The 23751-nt window shown below is 41.1% G+C and overlaps 1 protein-coding gene across 8 annotated transcripts in view; it reads left to right on the top strand.

Annotated features, from left to right (window-relative positions):
• TBC1D22A (TBC1 domain family member 22A) overlaps positions 1 to 23751 on the top strand; it is a 476952-nt gene that overhangs the window by 16129 nt on the left and 437072 nt on the right. For all 8 annotated transcript variants that reach the window (XM_038410573.2, XM_043496366.1, XM_043496369.1 and 5 more), the window contains 2 exons: positions 14672 to 15012; positions 16186 to 16365. In XM_038410573.2, the coding sequence (XP_038266501.2) occupies positions 14672 to 15012; positions 16186 to 16365 (521 nt within the window). The remainder of the gene's footprint in view (positions 1 to 14671; positions 15013 to 16185; positions 16366 to 23751) is intronic.

Raw genomic sequence — 23751 nt, 5'->3', positions numbered from 1 at the left:
TTAATTTAATAATTTAATTTAATAATATTATTAATAAATTAATTATTTTTCTGCATTCTTAAAAGTACCACTTGCACATTACTAACAAGCTAGTGAGCATATCAAGTGGTTTGAATTAAAATCTAGTTGCTTTTGCATTTAATTCTGGTTCACATAAGAACTCAAATTAAAACTTCCCTGAGACTTGAGAATTAAGTCCATAGTCTGATCAAATGTCCCAATACAAGCAGCTATGTAGTGAACTTCAAGGTCAATGAAGGGGTGAAAAAAGGAGATTAGGTTCTGCATAGGTGGTAATGGTACTGTTTTCTTTCTAATTTGGCATTGGTATTGCCATTTTTCGAGTTCTATTCTCTACATTCAGGCATTAATAAGGAGAATATATACAAGCTAAAGCAAACTCTGTCAAATTCCTTATCCCTACAGAGGCTTCTGCCACTTCATTCTGCAAAGCCCAAGTAAATAAGCCTTGTAGTGGGACCTGCTGGCCAACAGACCTGTACACTAATGTGGGCAAAGCTGAACAGCTCTCATGGAAACTTTTCTACTGGTAGCTCCTCTCTTAAACAAGGGAGCTCTTGCTCAGTGCCTCTGATCATCAGAGCTGTGGCAATATAGCACACGAGGTTGAGGGGAAAAAGAGAGATACTGTCTCTCAAGCAGACAAGCTTTAAGCCATTTAGGGTTTAATAGCTCAAAACCGCTACCTTTTAATCTACACTCACAAACTAATACACAGCCATGGCAGATCACAGAGCACTGGTTTCACATATTTCCACCAAGAAATGCCATTTAAGAAACAGGCTGCCATGTTTATGCTGCACTAGTATGAGTTTCTGGGTTGATTTAAGATATAGCCCATATAGGGTGCAGTATGGTAATCTAATCTTGAGGGTGACAAAAGCATTGATTATATCTGTCAGAAATTCTTGAAGTATCTTCAGTAGACAAATAAAAAATAAAAGGAGTACTTGTGGCACCTTCGAGACTAACGAATTTATTTGAGCGAAAGCTTATGCTCAAATAAACGTTAGTCTCTAAGGTGTCACAAGTACTCCTTTTCTTTTTGCGGATACAGACTAACTCGGCTGCTACTCTGAAATAAAAAATAGTGCATGAATTTTATCTATGACTAACAGCAGCTGGGGAATCCAATAACCCAATATTATAAACTCTTATAATTAAAACATATGATACATATGTGCCCTTATCTGTGGGGGATACCATGTCTTTGGGTTGCTTCCTCCAACCCATTTGCTTTTTCTCATGTTTACCCTGATTGAGTTTCAGTTTGAGGCATTGAGGAGCACCAGCTGTCTCCCACAGATGTTGGGCTAGGTCTTTAAAAGCTGTGATTGCATCAAGTGACAGACGGACAGAGCTGAGTATTATCAGTATACTGAAAGCATTGCAACCATGCCGTCTGGTTTAACTTTCCTAGTAGCTCCAGGAGATGAGATGAGATGGAACACTTTGCAACTTCACCTGACATTGACCAGGTGGAAAGTTGGATACTGGATGATGGGTAGTTAGCTACACTGAACTTCCAGCATTGGTTTCTGGAGGAGAGGCTGTACAAAAGCTTAAGTGAAGCTGGCAACCCACCCTCCTTAATGGAGGTGTTGATAGTCTCCACCAGTATTGGACACAATGCTTCCCTACTAGCTTTCACCAGCCAGGAGCGAGACACATCCTAATAAGAGATTGTGGAATGAAATACTTCTAATGCCTCTCATCTCATTGAGCATTGGTGGCCTAAGAGTAACCAGAGAAGACGTCTCCTCCAGAATCCACTCCACAACCTCAGTAGCAAACAGTTTGGCCCAAATTCATCTGATTTATTTATTCACAAAATAATCGGATTCCCTCAGAATGGGAAGAACTTCAGCTGGCTACCAAGTGAAGGCAGCTCACATTGAAAAAACCTATCTTTAGGTTAGTCAGATGACTTTAGCTAGAAATTTCACTTCTCTTATTCTTAGTCACTTCCTCAGACATACATAATCCAAAACTGAGAAGAATTAGGCCAGTAGTTCTTTAAGTTTGGAAAGTTAAAAGTGAGCAGTTTTCACATGCTGTTTGGTTTGGATGCTTCTAAGAACACCTTACTTAATTTGAGCTTCTGTACTTCATAGGCCTGTCATGTCACTCCAATTCAAGGAGTTAAAAAGCTCAATAAAATACATGGCTTCAGTCTTGTATCTTCCTGTTAAAACAGAAGCTAGCTGCAAGACATAGTTAGTATAACATTAAGGCTGAGAAATGAAGTGCTCAACAGTCAAAGCAAGAAAATACGGCTGTGAATCATGTGAAAGGGGAACTTCATTTAAAAAAAAAAAAAGATCTTTGACCTATTTTCCATTTGCCTCCCTCTAGATTTTGACTCCATAATCCCTATCATGTATCTGTTTCTTATTTACATTGTTCCAATTCAGTTTTGATATACAGTGTAAGCAAATATATGTTGATGTTATATTGGCTAAAAGTCTTGTTGACCTTTATAGAGGAAAGAAGTTGGGTAAAAGAGCAAATACAGTAGAGAGAAAATGGGTTGGGGTGGGAGGAGATAGGCCAACAGTGCCATTGCTGGAAGTTCAATTTAACTTAATTCTTAACAGTGCGCTCTGTTGGAGCATGTTCACTTCAGACATCCATACTAAAGCTGCTTCTTTCTCCTTAGAACTCTACTTTTTCTTGGCCTTGGTTTATTCACCCTCAGGATAGGGGTTGACAAGAAGTACCTTCAAGTTGTTTTTATGTTGTGCAGTGTGGCCAAGTGACAGTTGTGAGGGAAATCTTAACTTTTAGAATTTCCTAACCCTTGTATGCATAATTTCTGATCTCTAATGCTCCATTTATGCTACTTTCTCGCATAATGTTAAGAATGAATCCAATTTTAACAAATGTTTCCTAATTTTATTGCCAATTTTGCTAATTATCAAGCTTGTTCTGTCGGTGAGAGACAAGAATCTCATCAACAGATGTTGGTCCAATAAAAGATATTGCCTCTCCCACCGTGTATCTCTAATAGTGTAAACAGGAATATTGACTAATATAAGAAGGGGACAACTTTTCAATAATAAGAAGAATACAGAAAGCAGTGGCAGAGTATCCTGATTTGTGTTTATACTGAGGGTTTTTTTTTTTCATGATTGTTTCCCTAAGTACAAGAAGTGCTTTTGATTTTCAGCATTCTTCTGGAGCATGTTGTGCACTTGTGAAGAATACCACTGTGCAGACTAGCCATGCCCTGTTTTTTTTTTTTCTGTACAATTCCCCCTTCAGAGAAGATCGCTTGCTTCATTCATCTGTTCTTACTACTTGTTCCTCCTGTGAATCCTAATCTTTTCTGTTGTGGAGATGGTTACAGTAGTTGAGACAATTGTAATATCAGAGATTAAGTAGCAGGAGTGGATGAATTTCTGTGAAACAATTATCCCTATGCTTTTAGTAGTAGTAATATTTTGTCCCAAAATACAGATAAACAATTTGTTTTTGATAGAAATTTTAGTTTTACGTAAACATTTCAGCATTAATGGTATTGTAGCACTTTTAAAATAGTCATGTCACACATGCTTACTATTTATTAGCCAGGACCTTATTATGTCAGGTGCTAAAGAAACAATGAATAAAAAGATGCTCCCCTGCCCACAGAGCTTGCAATCTAAGTGTAAGGCCTTGTCTGCACTACAGACTTTTGTCAACAAAAGTTGTCATCACTCAAAAAGCACTATAATAAAAACTGGTATTGCATGTTCATACTTGCTCCCTCTGTCGGCAGAGTGCATCCACAGTTGGGGCACTATCGTCGACAGTGTGAGCAATGCACTGTGGGTACCTACCTATGGTGCATTTTCCTGGCGGTCCATGGGCTTTTGGCTTTCTTTCATGGTATTTTTCAACAGCCCTTGTTTGCTGTGCACCCTGGCATCTTTGTGTGAAAGGACAGATCCCTCACTGCTCTCCTATCCTCTGATAAGTCATTAAAACAACACTAATGGCAGTGCAGTTAATCACGAAATTCCAAACTGAACAAGACTCCCAGTTGCCTGATGTGGTGTGTGATATGGATAGGAGCAATTTTAGATTTCTTTTGACATTCATGGAACAGCTGCACATGGTGGACCATCACTTTTGGACTTGGAGAAACAAGCACTGAGTGGTGGGATCGCATTGTCATGCAGGTCTGGGATGATGAGCATGGCAACAGAACTTTCGGCTGCAGAAAGCCACCTTCTTGAAACTGTGTGTGGAGCTCGCCCCAGCACTGTGGCGCAAGGACACCAGAATGAGAGCTGCCCTGTTGGTAGAGAAGTGCGTGGCAATTGCAATGTGGAAGCTTGTGACTCCAGACTGCTACCAGTTGGTCGCAAATCAATTTGGAGTTGGGAAGTCAACTATTGGGGCTGGGTTAATGCAAGTGTGCAGGGCAATTAATTGCATTGTGTTACGAAGGACCTTGACTCTGGGAGATGTGCATGAAATAGTAGCCAGCTTTGCAGAAATGGGTTTCCCTAAGTGTGGAGGGGCAATAGATGGCACACACATTCCACTTTGGGCACCAGACCACAGTACATCAATAGGAAGGGGTACCTCTCCGTGGTGGTGCAGGCGCTTGTGGATCACCGTGGGTGTTTCACTGACATCAACGTGGGGTGGTCCGGGAAGGTGCATGACCACGTATCTTCAGGAACACCTGCCTGTATAGAAAGATGCAAGGAGGACTTTCTTTCCAGACTAGAAGATTACAGTGGGGGATGTTGAAATGCCCATAGTGATCCTGGGAGCCCCAGCATGCCCCTTACAACTATGGCTCATAAAAGTTACACTGGAAACCTGGATAGCAGTAAGGAGTAGTTCAGCAACAGGCTGAGTAGGTGCAGGTGACTGTGGAATGTGCCTTTGACAGATAAAATGTGCACTGGTGATGCTTTTGGCAGATTAGACTTCAATGAGGGTAATATACCCGTGGTCATAGCCACATTTTGTATGTTGCATAATATTTGTGAAGCTAAGGGTGAAAGGTTTGCTCAGGGGTGGAGTGCTGAGGCAGACCGCTTGGCTGATTTTGAGCAGCCAGATACCAGGGCTATCAGAGGGGCAATTTGAATGAGGGAGGCTTTGAGGCAACACTTTGGAAAATGAGAACCAGTAATGTATATCTCTGTGATTGGTACTACAGTGTTGCATCTAGTTTTCATAGGAAGCAATTGTGAAATTTGGGGCCTTCAATTCCAGTAAGCAAATGATTAAACTGCTTGAGTATGTCTTTGTAGTGCTTGCTATCTCAATTTGTAGGACACAAATAAAGGTTAGTTATCGTTCAAAAACTTGGTTTTTATTTCAGAAAGGAGGTACAAGGGAAGAGCAGACTTTCAAAACTCTGTGTAGGTCCAGCTATCATTTTGAAAGTTGTCTGAGGGGGTGGAGTGAACGGGAAATTGAGAACTTGTGGAAAGCAGAAAGGACTGTGTGAGTGGTTTGGGGGAGGCACGGAAAAGAGTTCTGAATGTGCTGCAAGGGAGGGCGGGCACACATGCATCTGCTCAGTCTGCAGCAGCATTAAGGATTTCAGCATCTGTGTTTGCTCCTCCATGACTTGAATCACCCGCTCAGTAATGTCCTTAACGCCACTTTTTCATCAGCCCTAGTTCAAACATTTATACTGTTATCTTTAGTCCCTGTGGCTTGAGCCTGAGTCAGTTGACCCAGGTTCTCAGACTCGCTGTTGTGGGTTTTTTTTGCTATGTAGCCATACACTTAGATGCCCAGCTCCGTCTGAAAGTCGGTGACAATTATATGCCAAATGCCACTTACGTCTTTGACCATCTTTGGGCAGATTTAAAATGTGACTGTTTTTCCCCCCGTCATAAATATAAAGGGAAGGGTAAACACTTTTAAAATCCCTCCTGGACAGAGGAAAAAATCCTTTTACCTGTAAAGGGTTAAGAAGCTAGGATAACCTCGCTGGCACCTGACCAAACTGACCAATGAGGACACAAATACTTTCAAAGATGGATGCGGGGGAGAAACAAAGGGTCGGTCTGTCTGTCTGTGTGATGCTTTTGCCGGGGACAGAACAGGAATGGAGCTTAGAACTTAGTAAGTAATCTAGCTAGATGTGCGTTAGATTATGATTTCTTTAAATGGCTGAGAAAATAAGCTGTGCTGAATAGAATGGATATTCCTGTCTTTGTGTCTGTTTTGTTAATTGAGGTTTTGCCTAGAGGGGTTCTCTGTTTTGAATCTAATTACCCTGTAAGGTATTTACCATCCTGATTTTACAGAGGTGATTCTCTTTACCTTTTCTTCTATTAAAATGCTTCTTGTAAGAAATTGAATGCTTTTTTTCATTGTTCTTAAGATCCAAGGGTTTGGGTCTGTGGTCACCTATGCAAATTGGTAAGGATATATGTCAAGCCTTCCCCAGGCAGGGGGGGTGCAAGGTTTTGGTGAGGATTTTTTGGGGGGAAAGACGTTTCCAAACAACGCTTTCCCAGTAAGCCCAGTCAAACGTTTGGTGGTGTCAGTGGAAGTCCAAGGGCAAAGGGTAAAATAGTTTGTACCTTGGGGAAGTTTTAACCTAAGCTGGTAAAAGTAAGCTTAGGAGGTTTTCATGCGGGTCCCCACATCTGTACCCTAGAGTTCAGAGTGGGGAAGGAACCTTGACATGGTGGCAGAGCGGTGGGATCAACTTGAAATCATTTTGAGTTTTTTTTTTTGAACCAGAAGCACAGATTTGAAAAGGAATTTTTTTTTTCCTTTTGGGCTGCTGGAAAGCAGGTTAAACTGAAAACAGAGGCTTTTTTTTTCCCCCCCCTGCTTTGGGGCCAGAGCAGGGACCAAAGGGAATTGTCTTTTGTGAGGGGGAGTTTTCTCTACCTAAAGGCAGGATAGTTAACCTCCTGCAGGGAAATTCACCAGCCTTCACAGACTGGAAGCTTTTTTTTTTTTTTTTTTTTTTTTTCCTATTTGCCTGGAGCCAAAGGAGTTAGGTTTTTTTTTTTAGGATTTCTCTGTAGGCTGAAAGAAAAGGAGTACTTGTGGCACCTTAGAGACTAACAAATTTATTAGAGCATAAGCTTTCGTGAGCTACAGCTGACTTCATCGGAATGCATCCGATGAAGTGAGCTGTAGCTCACGAAAGCTTATGCTCTAATAAATTTGTTAGTCTCTAAGGTGCCACAAGTACTCCTTTTCTTTTTTGTGAATACAGACTAACACGGCTGCTACTCTGAAATCTGTAGGCTGACAATCACTATCGGAGAATATAGGTATCCTATTCAGCACAGCAAAATTTTACAAGCCAAGGTGGGTGTGGTCTTTTTTTGGTTTGTTTTTGTTTTTGTTTTTTTTTCTGTCTAACTCTCGGGTGTAAAGTTAGTTTAAAAACAGAGAGGTTACGATGACAGACTTCACGGTTCAACAAAAGCTGGAATTAGCCAGATTTGAGGCTGAGGAAAAACAAAAGGAATATGAAAGACAGAGAACTCATGTGGATGGGAATGGAGACAAGGGCCAAAGAACTGGAGGAGAAGGAAAAAGAGAGGAAGCGTATGGAGGAGGAGAAGGAAAAAGAGAGGAAGCATGCACTGGAGATGAAGAAGGCAAAGGCTCAGCAGAGTATACCAACAAACCCTAGCAATCCTTCTCCAGGTACCACTTCCCACCCCAGAAAGTTCCCCACCTACAAGGCAGGCAATGATACCAAGGCTTTCTTAGAAAACTTCGAAAGGGCCTGCCTTGGGTACAGAATTCTACAGACCAATACATGGTAGAGCTGAGGCCACAGCTCAGTGGACCCTTAGCTGAGGTGGCGGCTGAAATGTCTAAGGAACACATGAACCAGTATGAACTGTTTAAAACCAAGGCGAGAGTCAGAATGGGGCTAATACCCGAGCATTCCCGTCAGCGGTTCAGAGCCTTAAGGTGGAAACCATTTACCTGACATGCCTACCACATTGTGAAACATTGGGATGCCTGGATATCAGGAGCAAGTGTTAAATCGCCAGCAGGTTTGCCCTTCTTAATGCAAATGGAACAGTTCTTAGAGGGTATTCCTGAGGAAATAGCAAGATACATCCTAGATGGGAAGCCCAAAACTGTAATCAAGGCGGGAGAGATTGGAGCCAAATGGGTGGAGGTGGCAGAGAAGGAAAAAACTGGTCGCAGTTGGAGTGGATACCAGAAGGGACAACCTCAGACCATACCCTACTACCCGGGGCCACCCCAGGCCCCACCTACCCCCCAAGGAACCCTCCAGCCACCTTATCGTCCCGCCACACCGTTCTCCAGCAACCCACCTTGCCCCAATGACCTGTCAGCTGGAAGATGTTTTAAATGTAACGAGCCAGGGCATGTAAAGGCCAGCTGTCCCAAGAACCCCAACAGATTACGGTTCATTGCACCGGAATCACCCCAGAGGTCCTCAGGTCCAGATACTTCCCAGATACCCTTGGAACAGAGGGAAACTGAGTGTGGGTGGGAAGATGGTCACCGCATGGAGAGACACCGGAGCACAAGTGTCAGCTATCCATGCTTCCTGAGTGGACCCCAATTTAATCAATCCAGAGATCCAAGTGACGATTCAACCCTTAAAGTCCAACTCTTTCAATTTGCCTACAGCCAAGTTGCCTGTCCAGTACAAGGAACGTGGACTTTTGTAGACTATGATGATTATCCCATCCCCATGCTGTTGGGGAAAGACTTGGCCAATCATGTGAAGTCAGCCAAGAAGGTCACCCACAGCCAGACTAAACCAGCCGTTATGCTGTTCTGGAAACTTCTGACAGGACTCAGTCAGAGGTGATGGACCCAAACGCCAGGCCAACGTCTGCAACTGCAGTAGTGGATCCAGCCCAGAGACCCAGACAGAGTCAGTCCCAGAACCGGAACTGGCAGAACAACCAGCACTGAATCCAGTACTTGCAACCCCAGAGGGCCCCACTGAACCTGAACCGGCAACAGCCAATAACCCTACACAAGAGGCTCAACTGGATCCTGAAGCCCAACATAGTGCACCAGCGGAGAGCGGTTCACAGTCAACGGAAACAGCCCCATCCCCTACATCGCTTCCAGAGGGACTAAGCATAGGTTCACAATCCAATGAGGAACTGATGTCTCCAGCATCAAGGGAACGGTTCCAGACAGAACAGGAAGCAGATGAAAGCCTCCAGAGACTTGGACGGCGGCATGGAGCAACCCACCGCCTCTCAGCTCTTCTAATCAATCCAGGTTTGTTGTAGAAAGAGGACTTTTATACAAGGGAACTTTCTGGTGGACACCAGGAAGACTGGCATCCTCAGAGACAGTTGGTAGCTCCAACTAAGTACCGGGCCAAGCTCTTGAGCTTAGCCCACGATCATCCTAGTGGCCATGGATGATCCATGGCCACTAGGATGATCAGGTGAACAGGACCAAAGACCAGTTGGGGAGGTCATTCCAATGGGAGGGAATGGGCAACGATGTTTCTACCTATGTCCGGTCTTGAGGTATGCCAAAAAATGAGGAAAACCCCAAGACCAGGTCAAAGCCTCTCTCCAGCCACTCCCCATTATCGAAGTTCAATTTCAGTGAGTAGCTGTGGCTATTCTGGGTCCTTTTCCGAAGGAAACGCAGAGGAAAGCAGTACATACTGACTTTCATGGATTTTGCCACCCAATGGCCGGAAGCAGTAGCTCTAAGCAATACCAGGGCTAAAAGTGTGTGCCAGGCACTAGCAGACATTTTTGCCAGGGTAGGTTGGCCCTCCGACATCCTCACAGATGCAGGAACTAATTTCCTGGCAGGAAATATGGAAAGCCTTTGGGAAGCTCATGGGATAAATCACTTGGTTGCCACTCCTTACCACCATCAAACAAATGGCATGGTGGAGAAGTTTACGTATCATGGCCCCCAAAGTTCCATTAAATTCGTAAATGAGCACTCCTCCAATGATTGGGACCTAGTGTTGCAGCAGTTGCTCTTTGCCTACAGAGCTGTACCACATCCCAGTTGAGGGTTTTCATCATTTGAACTTGTATATGGCCATGAGGTTAAGGGGCCATTACAGTTGGTGAAGCAGCAATGGGAGTGATTTATACCTTCTCCAGGAACTAACATTCTGGACTTTGTAACCAACCTACAAAACACCCTTTGAACCTCTCTAACCCTTGCTAAAGAAAACCTACAGGATGCTCAAAAAGAGCAAAAAGCCTGGTATGATAAACATGCCAGAGAGCATTCCTTCAAAGTAGGAGACCAGGTCATGGTCTTAAAGGCGCTCCAGGCCCATAAAATGGAAGCATCATGGGAAGGGCCATTCACGGTCCAGGAGTGCCTGGAAGCTGTTAATTACCTCATAGCATTCCCCACCTCCAACTGAAAGCCTAAGGTATACCATATTAAATCTCTAAAGCCCTTTTATTCCAGAGAATTAAAAGTTTGTCAGTGTACAGCCCCGGGAGAGATGACGCTGAGTGGCCAGAAGGTGTCTGCTACGAAGGGAAAAGTGCTGGTGGTGTGGAAGAGGTGAACCTCTCCATGACCCTTGGGCGTATGCAGAGATAGCAGATCCAGGAGCTGTGCACTAGCTACACGCCGACATTCTCAGCCCCCTACCCCCAGGACTTACCGAACAGGCATACGACTCCATTGACACAGGTAATGCTCACCCAATTAGAGCCCAACCTTATCGGGTGTCTCCTCAAGCTAAAACTGCTATAGAACGGGAGATCCAGATATGTTACAGAGGGGTGTAATCCACCCCTCTGGCAGTGCATGGGCATCTCCAGTGGTTCTAGTTTCCCAAATCAGATGGGAGATACGTTTTTGCATGAACTACCGTAAGCTAAATGCTGTAATTTGCCCAGACAACTATCCAATGCCACCACAGATGAACTATTGGAGAAACTGGGACGGGCCCAGTTCATCTCTACCTTGGATTTAACCAAGGGTTGGGTACTGGCAGGTACTGCGAGATTAATCCGTCAAGGAAAAGTCAGCCTTCACCACACATGTCGGGCTGTATGAATTTACTGTACTGCCTTTCGGGCTGCAGAGTGCACCCACCACCTTCCAAAGACTTGTAGATGGTCTCCTAGCGGGATTAGGGGAATATGCAGTCGCCTACCTTGACGCTGTGGCCATATTTTTGGATTCCTGGGCAGAACACCTGGAACATCTACAAAAGTCTTTGAGCACATAAGGGAGGCAGGACTAACTGTTAAGGCTAAGAAGTGTCAAATAGGCCTAAACAGGGTGACTTGCCTGGGATACCAAGTGGGTCAAGGAACTATCAACCCCCTACATGCCAAAATGGATGCTAGCCAAAAGTGGCCTGTCACAAAGTCAAAGAACCAGGTTCAATCCTTCTTGGGCTTGGCTGGTTATTACAGACGATTTGTACCGCAATACATCCAAATCGCTGCCCCACTGACAGACCTAACCAAAAAGAAACAGCCAAATACTGTTTAGTGGACCGAAGAGTGTCAGAAGGCCTTTAACCAACTTAAAGTGACACTCGTGTCTGACCCTGTACTAAGGGCCCCAGACTTTGACAAACCATTTCTAGTAACCACAGATGCGTCGGAGCGTGGTGTGGGAGCAGTTTTAATGCAGGAAGAACCGGATCAAGAATTCCACCCTATAGTGTTTCTCAGCAAAAAACTGTCTGAGAGGGAAAGCAACTGGTCAGTCAGTGAAAAAGAATGTTACGCCATTGTCTATGCTCTGGAAAAGCTATGCCCATATGTTTGGGGACGTCGTTTCCACCTGCAAACTGACCATGCTGTGCTACGGTGACTTCATACCGCCATGGGAAATAATGACAAAAAACTTATTCGGTGGAGTTTAGCTCTCCAAGATTTTGATTTCGACATCCAACACATCTCAGGAGCTTCTAACAAAGTGGCTGATGCACTCTCCCGTGAAAGTTTCCCGGAATCAACTGGTTAAAATCGTCCTTGAGATGTGGAAAATATTGTTAGTCTTTATATACTTGGTAGTAAATTTAGAGGTGCATGTGTCTTATTAACTGTTTTTTCCTAGAGCTCCAGGAAGAAATCCCAGCCAGCATTTCACACTAGCTGTGATTTGCAGAGCGTGTCATCAATATAAAGGGAAGGGTAAACACCTTTATAGATTCATAGATACTAAGGTCAGAAGGGACCATTCTGATCATCTAGTCCGACCTCCTGCACAGTGCAGGCCACAGAATCTCACCCACCCACTCCTATGAAAAACCTCACCCATGTCTGAGCTATTGAAGTCCTTAAATCATGGTTTAAAGACTTCAAGGAGCAGAGAAGCCTCCCTCAAGTCAACCATGCCCCATGCTACAGAGGAAGGCGAAAAACCTCCAGGACCTCTCCAATCTGCCCTGGAGGAAAATTCCTTCCTGACCCCAAATATGGCAATCAGCTAAACCCTGAGCATATGGGCAAGATTCACCAGTCACATACTGCAGAAAATTCTTTCCTGGGTAACTCAGATCCCATCCATCTAATATCCCTTCTCAGGGGATTTGACCTATTGACCCTGAATATTTAAAGATCAATTACTTACCAAAATCCCATTATCCCATCATACCATCTCCTCCATAAACTTATCGAGTAGAATCTTAAAACCAGATAGATCTTTTGCCCCCACTGCTTCCCTTGGAAGGCTATTCCAAAACTTCACTCCTCTGATGGTTAAAAACCTTCGTCTGATTTCAAGTCTAAACTTCCTGGTGGCCAGTTTATACCCATTTGTTCTTGTGTCCCCATTGGTGCTGAGCTGAAATAATTCCTCTCCCTCTCCTGTATTTATCCCTCTGATATATTTATAGAGAGCAATCATATCTCCCCTCAACCTTCTTTTAGTTAGGCTAAACAAGCCAAGCTCCTAAAGTCTCCTTTCATAAGACAAGTTTTCCATTCCTCGGATCATCCTAGTAGCCCTTCTCTGCACCTGCTCCAGCTTGAATTCATCCTTTTTAAACATGGGAGACCAGAACTGCACACAGTATTCTAGGTGAGATCTCACCAGTGCCTTGTATAATGGTACTAAAACCTCCTTATCCCTACTGGAAATGCCTCCCCTGATGCATTCCAAAACCGCATTAGCTTTTTTCACAGCCATATCACATTGGCAGCTCATAGTCATCCTATGATCAACCAATACTCCAAGGTCATTCTTCTCTTCCGTTACTTCTAATTGATGCGTCCCCAGTTTATAACTAAAATTCTTATTAATCCCTAAATGCATAACCTTACACTTCTCACTATTAAATTTCATCCTATTTCTATTACTCCAGTTTACAAGGTCATCCAGATCCTCCTGTATAATATCCCGATCCTTCTCCGAATTGGCAATACCTCCCATCTTCTCCAATTTAACTAATAATTCCCCATGTGGTACGGTATCAAATGCCTTACTGAAATCTAGGTAAATTAGATCCACTGCATTTCCTTTTTCTAAAAAATCTGTTACTTTTTCAAAAAAGGAGATTAGGTTGGTTTGGCACGATCTACCTTTTGTAAAACCATGTTGTATTTTGTCCCATTTACCATTGACTTCAATGTCCTTAACTAATTTCTCCTTCAAAATTTTTTCCAGGATCTTGCATACTACAGATGTCAAACTAACTGGCCTGTAGTTACCCGGATCACTTTTTTTTCCTTTCTTAAAAATAGGAACTATGTTAGCAATTCTCCAATCATTCGGTACTACTCCTGAGTTTACAGATTCATTAAAAATTCTTGCTAATGGGCTTGCAATTTCAGGTGCCAATTCCTTTAATATTCTTGGATGAAGATTATCTGGGCCCCCCGATTTAGTCCCATTAAGCTGTTTCAGTTTTGCTTCTACCTCAATATGGTAATATCTACCTCTATATCTTCCTTCCCATTTGTCATGCTACCATTATCCCTAAGATCCTCTTTAGCCTTATTAAAGACTGAGGCAAAGTATTTGTTTAGATATTGGGCCATGCCTAGATTATCTTTAACCTCCGCTCCATCCTCAGTGTTAAGCAGCCCCACTTCTTTCTTAGTTTTCTTCTTATTTATATGGCTATAGAACCTTTTACTATTGGTTTGAATTCCCTTTGCAAGGTCCAACTCTACTCGACTTTTAGCCTGTCTCACTTTATCCCTACATGTTCTGACCTCAATTAGGTAGCTTTCCTTGCTGATCTCTCCCATCTTCCACTCCCTGTATGCTTTCTGCTTCTTCTTAATCACCTCTCTAAGATGCTTGCTCATCCAGCTTAGTCTACAACTCTTTCCTATGAATTTTTTCCCCTTTCTTGGGATACGGGCTTCCGATAGCTTCTGCAGCTTTCATTTAAAGTAATCCCAGGCTTCCTCTACCTTTAGATCCATAAGTTCTTCAGTCCAATCCACTTCCCTAACTAATTTCCTTAATTTTTGAAAGTCAGCCCTTTTTGAAATCAAAAACCCTAGTTGCAGATTTATTTTTGTTAATCCTTCCATTTAGTTTGAACTGAATTAGCTCATGATCACTTGAGCCAAGATTGTCCCCTACAACCATTTCTTCTATGAGGTCCTCGCTACTCACCAAAATTAAATCTAAAATGGCATCCCCTCTAGTCGGTTCAGCAACTACTTACTACTGTTTGTTTACTACTGCTCTTACTGCTGATAAACAAGTTACACTTAACTGTGTATTGTGTTTTGTGTGTTAACAGCTTGATAAAACCAGGATCCAAGCCGCCAACAACTCCTGTGAAATTGAAGAAAGTCAGTACCTTCCAAGAATTTGAAAGTAACACAAGTGATGCTTGGGATCTTGGGGATGATGATGATGAACTCTTAGCAATGGCAGCTGAAAGTTTAAATACAGATGTAGTCATGGAAACGGCTAACAAAGTAATTCAGAATCACAGCAAGCTACAAGAACAGAATAAACTGCAGGAGGAACAGCTACAGGAAGACAAACCAGTACCATTTTCAGAATTGCCTTCAGTGGCATATGGTGACAACAAGCTGGTTAAGTCAGTCAGTGAAAGTCATACATCAAGTTCTGCAGGTATGATAAAATACAAAAATGATGCTGAAGTCTAGCATTTTGAAGCCTCTAAAATTCAAACACTTGTAGTGTTTATTTTAACTTAATACCACAAAAAAAATATTGATGGTGAATACGAATTAATGAAAGGGACCTGGCATGTCAAAACAAGCTTTAAAATGTTGGTGTGATGTAACGAGATGTATCTTGTTTTCCAACTGTTAAACTAGCAATGAGGTGGTTTAAATTCGATCTTTGACTTTAGTAAAGTGGTCAACTGAATCAAGATGGTTTCAGGACTGGTTATAAAATATTTACTTTTTTGGGTAAAATTTGCAGTTAAGATGCAGCTCAGACAAAAGGTTTTAAAATTCTATTTGTTTTATAGACAGCCTAAAGTTTCATTAAAAGGAAAGATCAAAGCCTAATTCTACCTACCCCATATTTCCATTCCTCCCTTTTTCTAATTGCACCATATTTCCTTACTGAGTCTGTCAATTACCTCGTCTGTAAAATGTGATAACTCTTTTGGGCCTCACAGGTGAGTTGAGGATAAAAATATAAGACTTTATGTGCTTAAATATAGTTTGGAGACTCCTATAAAGAGTAAAAATTTCACTCTTGGTTTCCAGTATCTATCTATATTGTGTTTTGTTTTGTTTGTTTTTTGTTTTTTTTTGGTCATCTATTAAGATTGATGTTTTAAAACTACTTTGATAAATTGTAGATGATGGGGAGGGAGCACAGGGCAGGGCAGAATTCCTCTGAAGCAGTGCAACCTCAACTGACTTGGACTGTATATTATGCATGGTCCTTTTTAAATAACTGGAGCTACATTTTTTTTTCACCATCTCTGCAACAGTTGCGAAAGACTGCTTTCAGCAGTATATTGGTCTATATAGTTGGGCCCAATAAATAAATAAATGGGCCTTAACCTTTGAGGTATGACATCCCAAACGGATGTGCTCTACTGAAGGTCTTTTGGGTCCTTGAGGAAAAACTCTAATTTTCCTAAATCTAAGAAGCCATCTGCTGTTGAGACTGCTGGCTTGGTCTACACTGGAGAAACTTCCCCCAACATCCTAATTGTGTAGAACAGATTACAGTGTAGAACAGATTACAGGTGACCTAAATTAACTTCCAGAGAATCTCTAAATTAGTGGGACTTTAATAATACTCCTTTTTCTGTTGTAGAGTGTGTTACTGAAAATTCTTCCATGCAGAGGTCACAGTCCCTTCCACATGCTCCAACAGATCCATTAGAGGGTGAAGTGGCAGACCATGATACCTCAGCTACTTGGGCCCTAACTGAAAGAGAAGCATTCAGATTAGACAAATTTAAGCAGCTACTTGCTGGTCCTAATACAAATCTGGGTAAGTACATGAAAAATAAAAACGATGTGGATTTTAACAGAAGAACTCCTACTTTTATTATTTTGTCAGTTTGACATACCATATTGTATAATGATGTGGGTGAGAATTTACAGTTGCTCTCCTAATCACTTAGTGTTTCTAGTTTTGAACTGGCTGAGTTGAGAGTTTTAAGATGCAATTGTGATCTTGTTCTAATGCTTGTAGTATACAATTTGTGTACATCAAAATGTTTAAATTCTTTTGTTACCTGGTATAATGTGGCGTTTTTGATGTGCCCTGTCCTCCTTGCAGTATTTATTTCACAATATGTCCAAATAGCTGAGTGTTTTTTATTGGAATAACTTGTGGAAACAAATGATAGACTGAGGCAGAGGGTAGATTGGATATTGGAAAGCATAATTCAGGTGGTATTTGACACTTAAAAATAGGATGAACATAAGAAAAAAAGATTGCTCTATGTCAAGAAAAGATTGAAGAGAAAGGGACTGTAACTCCAAGACCAATGAACTTGTGCCATCAACTGGAAGAATCGTGGGTACATCCAAACTTGTGTAAATGGGAAAAGGAATCAAGAAGTGAAATTCTATATAGTATCAAAGTATCACTATTTATTTGTCTTCCATATGAGCATTCTTTATGTTGAAGGACTAATAGTAGATAGTCCATACCAGTACCATTTTTTATATATGTTGTACTAATATCTGACGGAGCTCTTGTTTCTGTAACTCAATGAACAAAAAAAGAAGATGAATTTACTGAAATAATTATCATATGATGTGAGCAAGAGGTCTTCCAGTTGTTCACATCTCGGCACCAATCTCCTGGAGTTCCAGGCTATAGGAAACGTAGTAGTCAGCTACTTCTTAAAGGCTTCTCCAAAGTCATAACCATTTTCATTATATGGAGAGTGGCAACAGAATCACTGAGGTTCATTTTTAACTGCCAAGATAGAAAAGTAAGCCTCTAAAGAGGCTAGAAAGATTATACTGCACCTGGAGAAGTTGATTAAATTCTTCTGAACCACATAAATCTTGGGCAAAAATCAAAAAAATAAGAATGGAACTGGGAATAGGGATTTCCTTGAGTTGGGTCATCCTGAAAGATGTGTGCATGCAACTCTTGTTGAAAGCAATGAGAAATGTACATTTGCAGTTCCTGAGTTAACTGACCCCTGATTGCTAATCCCAGTTCTTCCACTGCCTTCCTTTGCAGCCATGTGCTGACTATTTTAGAGGTCCCGGGATAAATGATTTTTGGTGGGAATTGCAGGTACTAGCCTCTTTTTTGAAAATAGTTTCTTTAATCCTTTTTTCATCCCCCTCCCCCCCACTGTTGTACCCACATATCTAGAGCTTAAGGACTTTGCTGTGAGGGTTTTTCTTTTACCTATCAAGTGCTTAGCAGACTTTTGACATTTTTCTTCTTCTTCTTATTTATTTGTATTACTGTAGCACCCTAGAAGCCCTAATCATGGACCAAGACCCCGATAGAAAATCTTAATATGCTGTTAGGATTCATATTCTTCAAACTTCTGCAGTATAGAAGTATTCTGTTCAGTCAAAGTCATGATGTGTGGCCCCCCCCCCACATCAAAGATTAATACAAGAGACTTGTTGATGCCCACAAAGTAACAGAATAAAAAGAAGCAGCATTACAAGCAGATCAATATGAAATGAACACGTAACATCTTAAGACATTTTAAATTCTATTGTAACTAAATTAAAAGGTGCCAGAACTAATATTTTTTTAAGAGTGCATTATATAGACAGCAGTAATAACTTCATGAGCTATGCAGTTGCTATAGGCCTTAACAGTCGTACAAGCATACATTTTCTATTTAAAACAGAGTATTCTAGTAAGAGACCTAAGATTATAAAATGACGATTGGAACTTTTTTAAAATTTAGCCTTATCTATTTAACTCTGACAACATAATCAGACAAATACTCATGTGAATGCATGTGTACATTGAATATTTCCCCATACAGTCAACATACTGGCCATATTCCTGTAGTTTAATCCGTTATGAATAGCACAAATAGCTTAATTGTTTGAGGCCAAATTCTGCTTTGTTGCTGTTACACTAGTGCAGTCACACTGATTTCAATAGGAGTTGCGTCCATATAATCATAAGTAAAACTTGATTCTTATTCTTTCCTGTTGAACTTTTTTAAACTTGAAAAAATAATACTTTTACCTTTTCCCATTATAAATGTAGAAGTAGGAAATACAGATATGTTGTTTGCTTTCTACATGTAAAGAAATTGAATAGTTTCTCAATATTTTTTCTTGGAACTAAACAGAATCAAGATTAACTCCTTTTTTCCATTTCTGCTCAAATGCAGTTTTGTTTGACACCTCATCCAGACTAATTAGTGTGGACCTGTGTTCACAACTATTCTTCCTCTTTTTCTACAAAGCTAAATTGATAAATGTAACTTCATAGTATTGAAAGGGTGAGTTAAAACTAAGAGCAATAGTGAATTTATAAATACAATTTTTTGTTTGTAGCTCAGATATTGGTAGTAGCATTGCTTCATAAATCTAGAGCTGTGGGTTTTTTTTTTTGGGGTCTTTTTATTGATAGAGAACTTACGTGGGTAATATCAATTTTCATAAGTTATAGTAACACTATAATTTCTATATAGTATACCTCCCTGTTAATACTACTGGAACATACTCCAACATGCAATTTGACTCTGGGAGAGGACTACCAGAACTTTCTGGGGATGGGAGTTGGAGGAGATGCTAATTTTTAGCTCACTGTTGCAGCGAAGACAACCTTTTTAAAAAGGTGTTCTTGAACGTCAAATGTAAACCCAAAGTACTCTGGGGAAGTCAAGAGAATTTTGTGCTGAGGGAAATTGCTGAAAAAGAGGTGGTGGTGGAGCCAGATAATAGACTCCAGGATGAGATTTGTATTTGCTTTTGTAAGCTGCCCTGTAATTGAAATCCAAAAGCTCTTACAAAAAGCTTCCAGAAAAATTGAATGTTTATCTAATAGACTAATTCTTATCTCAATGCTTTTGCTTCCATCATAATGGGAGAAATAAGTATCAACAAACTAGAACATAAAGTAAAATAGTTACCCTTGAAATCCTTTCAGTCACACTTGGAAGACCACTGTCCTAATTGAGACATTGTAAAATCCGTGCACCCAGACAGGAAAAACATCCATTCCTGCCATTTTATGTACTTTACTTGACTCTAAGTGCTCTAAAATCCAAATGTTTACCCAGATTGCTTTGAAATGTGGTGTGCCGCATGGGGTAGTGTTTGTGATGCCAATTTGGGTTTATTTGACCTAGGGGTTCCTGAGTTACGGGCCCACCTCAAAAATGATTGCCTTCTGCTGCCTTGTACTGTAGAACTGAGAGGTACTAATGATGGCTCTAATCAGACTTCTTGAGAGCTTGAACTTTAGTTATCCGAATTAAGGATAAATTAACCACAAGCCCTCGCTGAAGGCAAAAGGAGTTTTGAACTAAGTAGCTGGATGTTGCTGTAATTTGAGTCATGGGTGGCATCTTATATTGGGAGGAACATAATCAGAATATTTGAGGGGGGATGGCGGGGAATTAGTCATGTGAAGGCTTCCTGGGAAGGATGGGGGGGGGGGAGAGGAGGTTTGGGTTGCAGTGATGGGTGAGAGGTTATGGGGAGAGGAATATATGGGGATCAATGGCCAGACAGGTTGGGGGCTCGCTCAGGTGGTAGGTAGACATGGTAGCCTCCTGCTTTGTCAGTGCATCCCAACAATGCTGCAGCCCTAGTTCTGCCAGTGCGTTCCAATCACACTGTATCCCAACCTACAGCATTTCTCAGCTCTCCCAGATTGAGGGTTATGGAGAGTGCATGGCACCCACTAAATCTCTGAGTGACCCAAACTGTGAACAGTACTTGGGGATGTGTTCACTACTTTGCTTGCGTAGATGTGCAGTTTGGAAGGATTTCATATTGCATATGAACCAATAAAGGGAAAATCCTGAGTTTCTTTGCTTTCCTGGGTAGTTTGAGGGAATGCGTCAATGCCTTTTGCATGCTCTGAACATCCCACCCCTGGTGTTTCTAGTCTGAACCTTTGTACACCTGTGCAATAAAGATTTTAACAACTCGTGTTACTTTCTACCAGTTATCTGTTATAACATATATTTATTTTATGGGGAGGATTACTGTGAGCGCAGCAGAATAGTCAGCAGCTGCTTTAACCAAAATTTGTGTTTTGGGTGGGGAGGAGCTGGAGACGGAGGACTGTGAGTGTTGCAGGGGAAGAGGGAGATGGGATGACAGGAAGAGGGCTTGTAGCTGTAAAGTGGTTGGATGGGAGAGGGGATGGAGTGGTAGGAAATCCTTGAATTGGTGGTTTTGAGAATCTGTGTTTTACTAGCATCAGTGGGAGGGGATCAAGTCGCTACTTCCTAATTTTTGGGGCAGATTAATATGGGTGTTTCCAGAGACAGTGTCGAGGTGTGGAACTGACAGTGCAAGTAGCTTGATTGCTCAAGGAAAAGAATTACATGCACTGCCATACATGCAATATGTGGATCTTGGGAGATGATCATGAGGTTGCAGAAGTTTGCAGGAGAGCAAGGAGTACATGGGGACTGCTGACTACAGGCTGATTTGGCTTGGTATGCAAGTTGTGGTACATATTATGAACTGCTAATTCCTACCAAAACTTATCTTTTCCTCTTTGAATTTCCTAGGTGTTTTTTAATGCCCTCCCAAAATTAATTAATGCATAGTTAAGGCTAATTTGGTCGTATGTCATCCCCTTGTGGAATGTTGAGTTGAGCAAAACTAAAAACTTCTGAAAACCAGGAAATGCAGAGTTAAAATTGCCCATGCAAACTCTGCCTTTCAGCGGTGCTCCAATACACCCTGTTAATACGCATACATTTACCTTGCTAACTGCATAGTTGCTGAAATGTACAAGCTCGTTACTTCCTTTTACAGCACATTAACCCTCACCTACAGGTTTCAATCTATGGCCTGGTCTGCACCTAAAACTTAGGTCAGTCTAGCTATGACTCTCTGGGGTGTGAAAAGGATATTGCTAGGTCAACAGAAGAATCCTTCTGTTAACATAGCTTCTGCCAGTTGAGAGGGTGGAATTGCTACAAGGGAAAAACCCCTTTCCTCGCTGTAGCAAGTGTCTACATTATAGCAGCATAACTGCAGCTGTGCCTTTGTTACACTTGTAGCATAGATATGCCTGAACAATATTAAAGCATCAAAAAAAAGTTGTCCAGGCTACCTTCTCTCTACTCTTTTTTTTTTTTTTGAGCAATGCCTCAATATCCACATAGCACATACTTTTACTGGCTCTTGATGCTAGATTCCAGATTCTTGCATACCTGAGCATACTTAACGACTGCCCCAGAAAGAATATTCGATGTGTACAATTTAAGAAAAACTTTAAATTTTTTCACAACTATATTATGCTTTTTCACAGAATACCATCTCAACCTACAGTTTCCCTTAACTCTTGTTGAAGCATTAGAATCCTTTTATTTCACTCACTGTTGACAATATTCTTTGTAATAAAAGCCCTGCTACTGATTAACCTACACAATTCTGCATTGAAATGATGCATACTGGAACCTGAAGGTACACATCTTCCCTTTCCTCTCGCACAAGTGCGCAAAAATACAGATCTCTTTCATATCATCATGACAGCTTTCTCACACCTCAAAGTAATCCACACATGTCCTCATATCATAAACATACCTTTATCAAGTATGCCCAACTATTTCCTCCACCATTTCATATAGGTACATGTAAAACTCTGACTGCACTGAAGTGTAAGTAAATAATTCCCACTGGCCACTACTAGGTCTAGCGGACCTGAGGGAAGGTGGCATGGACAACTTTTTTTTGGTTCCTTTTTTGTCCTTTATAGTACTAGCTAGAATCCTATGGGAGAGAGTGGAAAAGGAGACTAAGAGCTTATATGTTTCGGCAACTGTGGGTTGGTGGAATGAAGGTATGTGTTAATGGGTCATACTGGGGAATTGCTGAAAGAAGGCAGAGTTAAGATTGCCTGGGCAACCTTAACTCTGCATTTCCTGGTTTTCCGAAGATGGAGTTTTTTGCTCAATTCAGCGTGGTGCAAGGAGATGGCATACAACCAAGCAATCTTAGTTCTGCAATAACAGGTGTGGGGTGGTTTGGGTTTTTTGCCATTGAATAATTATCTTTAATCAAGGAAGATGACAAAAACGTAGTATATTAACTTTAGAAGAATTCCAGCAGAGAGAGAACCCCTAAACTCAGATCTCCCCTTAGTAATCGTTAAGACTGTGAGTCTGTCACAGAGTCCCCGAAGTCACAGATTCCGTGACTTTCTGTGACTTTCACAGCAGCTGGAAGTTGGTGAGTAAGGTACTTCCTCCTTGCTAGTGAATTCAGTCTCATGTTTACAGATATTTACACATTCTAGGATGGAGATTTGATCCTGGTAGAATACAGTGATTGTCATAAATATTACTTGTCCCTTTTATATGGTTCATTAACATGGTAGGCTGGAATTAAGGTATGTCATGTCCTTTAAAACTTTTTTTAATTAAACTAATGTTGTTGCAAAAATGCTGTAACTTTTAACTTGATTTTTTTTTTTTGTTCTTAGCCTCATTATCTTTAATTTCTCAGCACTGAATTTCATATGCAATTTATCTCTGTGGTCATGGTCTGTCCAAATCATTTAGAATTTTCTTGCCCTCTACAGTTTTTGATCTATAACTTATCACTGTGGTACACATGCCTTCTTCCAGGTCATCGATAAATAGTATGAAGTGAACAAAATCTGTCCCAGCACTGATCTGTGTGGCATGCCACTAATCATTTCTCTTTCAAACTGTTTACCATCCAGAAGTACCCCATCTCATTGATGTTCAAGTCAGTTTATCTATTCAACATGCTTGTCCCTTCACTTAATACACAGAACTAATCTAGCAGGTCAGTACTATATCAAACTGCAGAGAAGCTTTTGCTTTTAAAATAGCATGGATCTGTGAAAGGATTTTTATTTTAACTATCCTTAAATAACTTCCCACGTGTTGAGTATGTTTAGGAGGATTAGTGTCATGGTTTTAAAAGTGAGTATCATGGTTTGTAGTTTTCTGAATATTTCCCTAATTTTCCAGTGTGTATATTATATCTACTTAACTGGGATGCATTTAATTGGGCTGACTACTTTTATTGAGATGTTTCCTAAGAAATCTATTTGGTGTAATGGTGAATGATAATGTTGGCTGCTTAATCAGAACAGTAGCGATCAAACCTTCAACTTAATACAATATTTTCAGATGATACCAAATGATTTTAGTATTTAACCAGATGTTAATTTAGATATGAAATGATACTAAAATTATGAAATGAAGAATAT

This window comes from Dermochelys coriacea, chromosome 1, assembly GCF_009764565.3.
Source record: "Dermochelys coriacea isolate rDerCor1 chromosome 1, rDerCor1.pri.v4, whole genome shotgun sequence".
Classification (NCBI taxonomy): domain Eukaryota; kingdom Metazoa; phylum Chordata; order Testudines; family Dermochelyidae; genus Dermochelys; species Dermochelys coriacea.
This window is presented reverse-complemented; position numbering and strand designations above follow the sequence as displayed.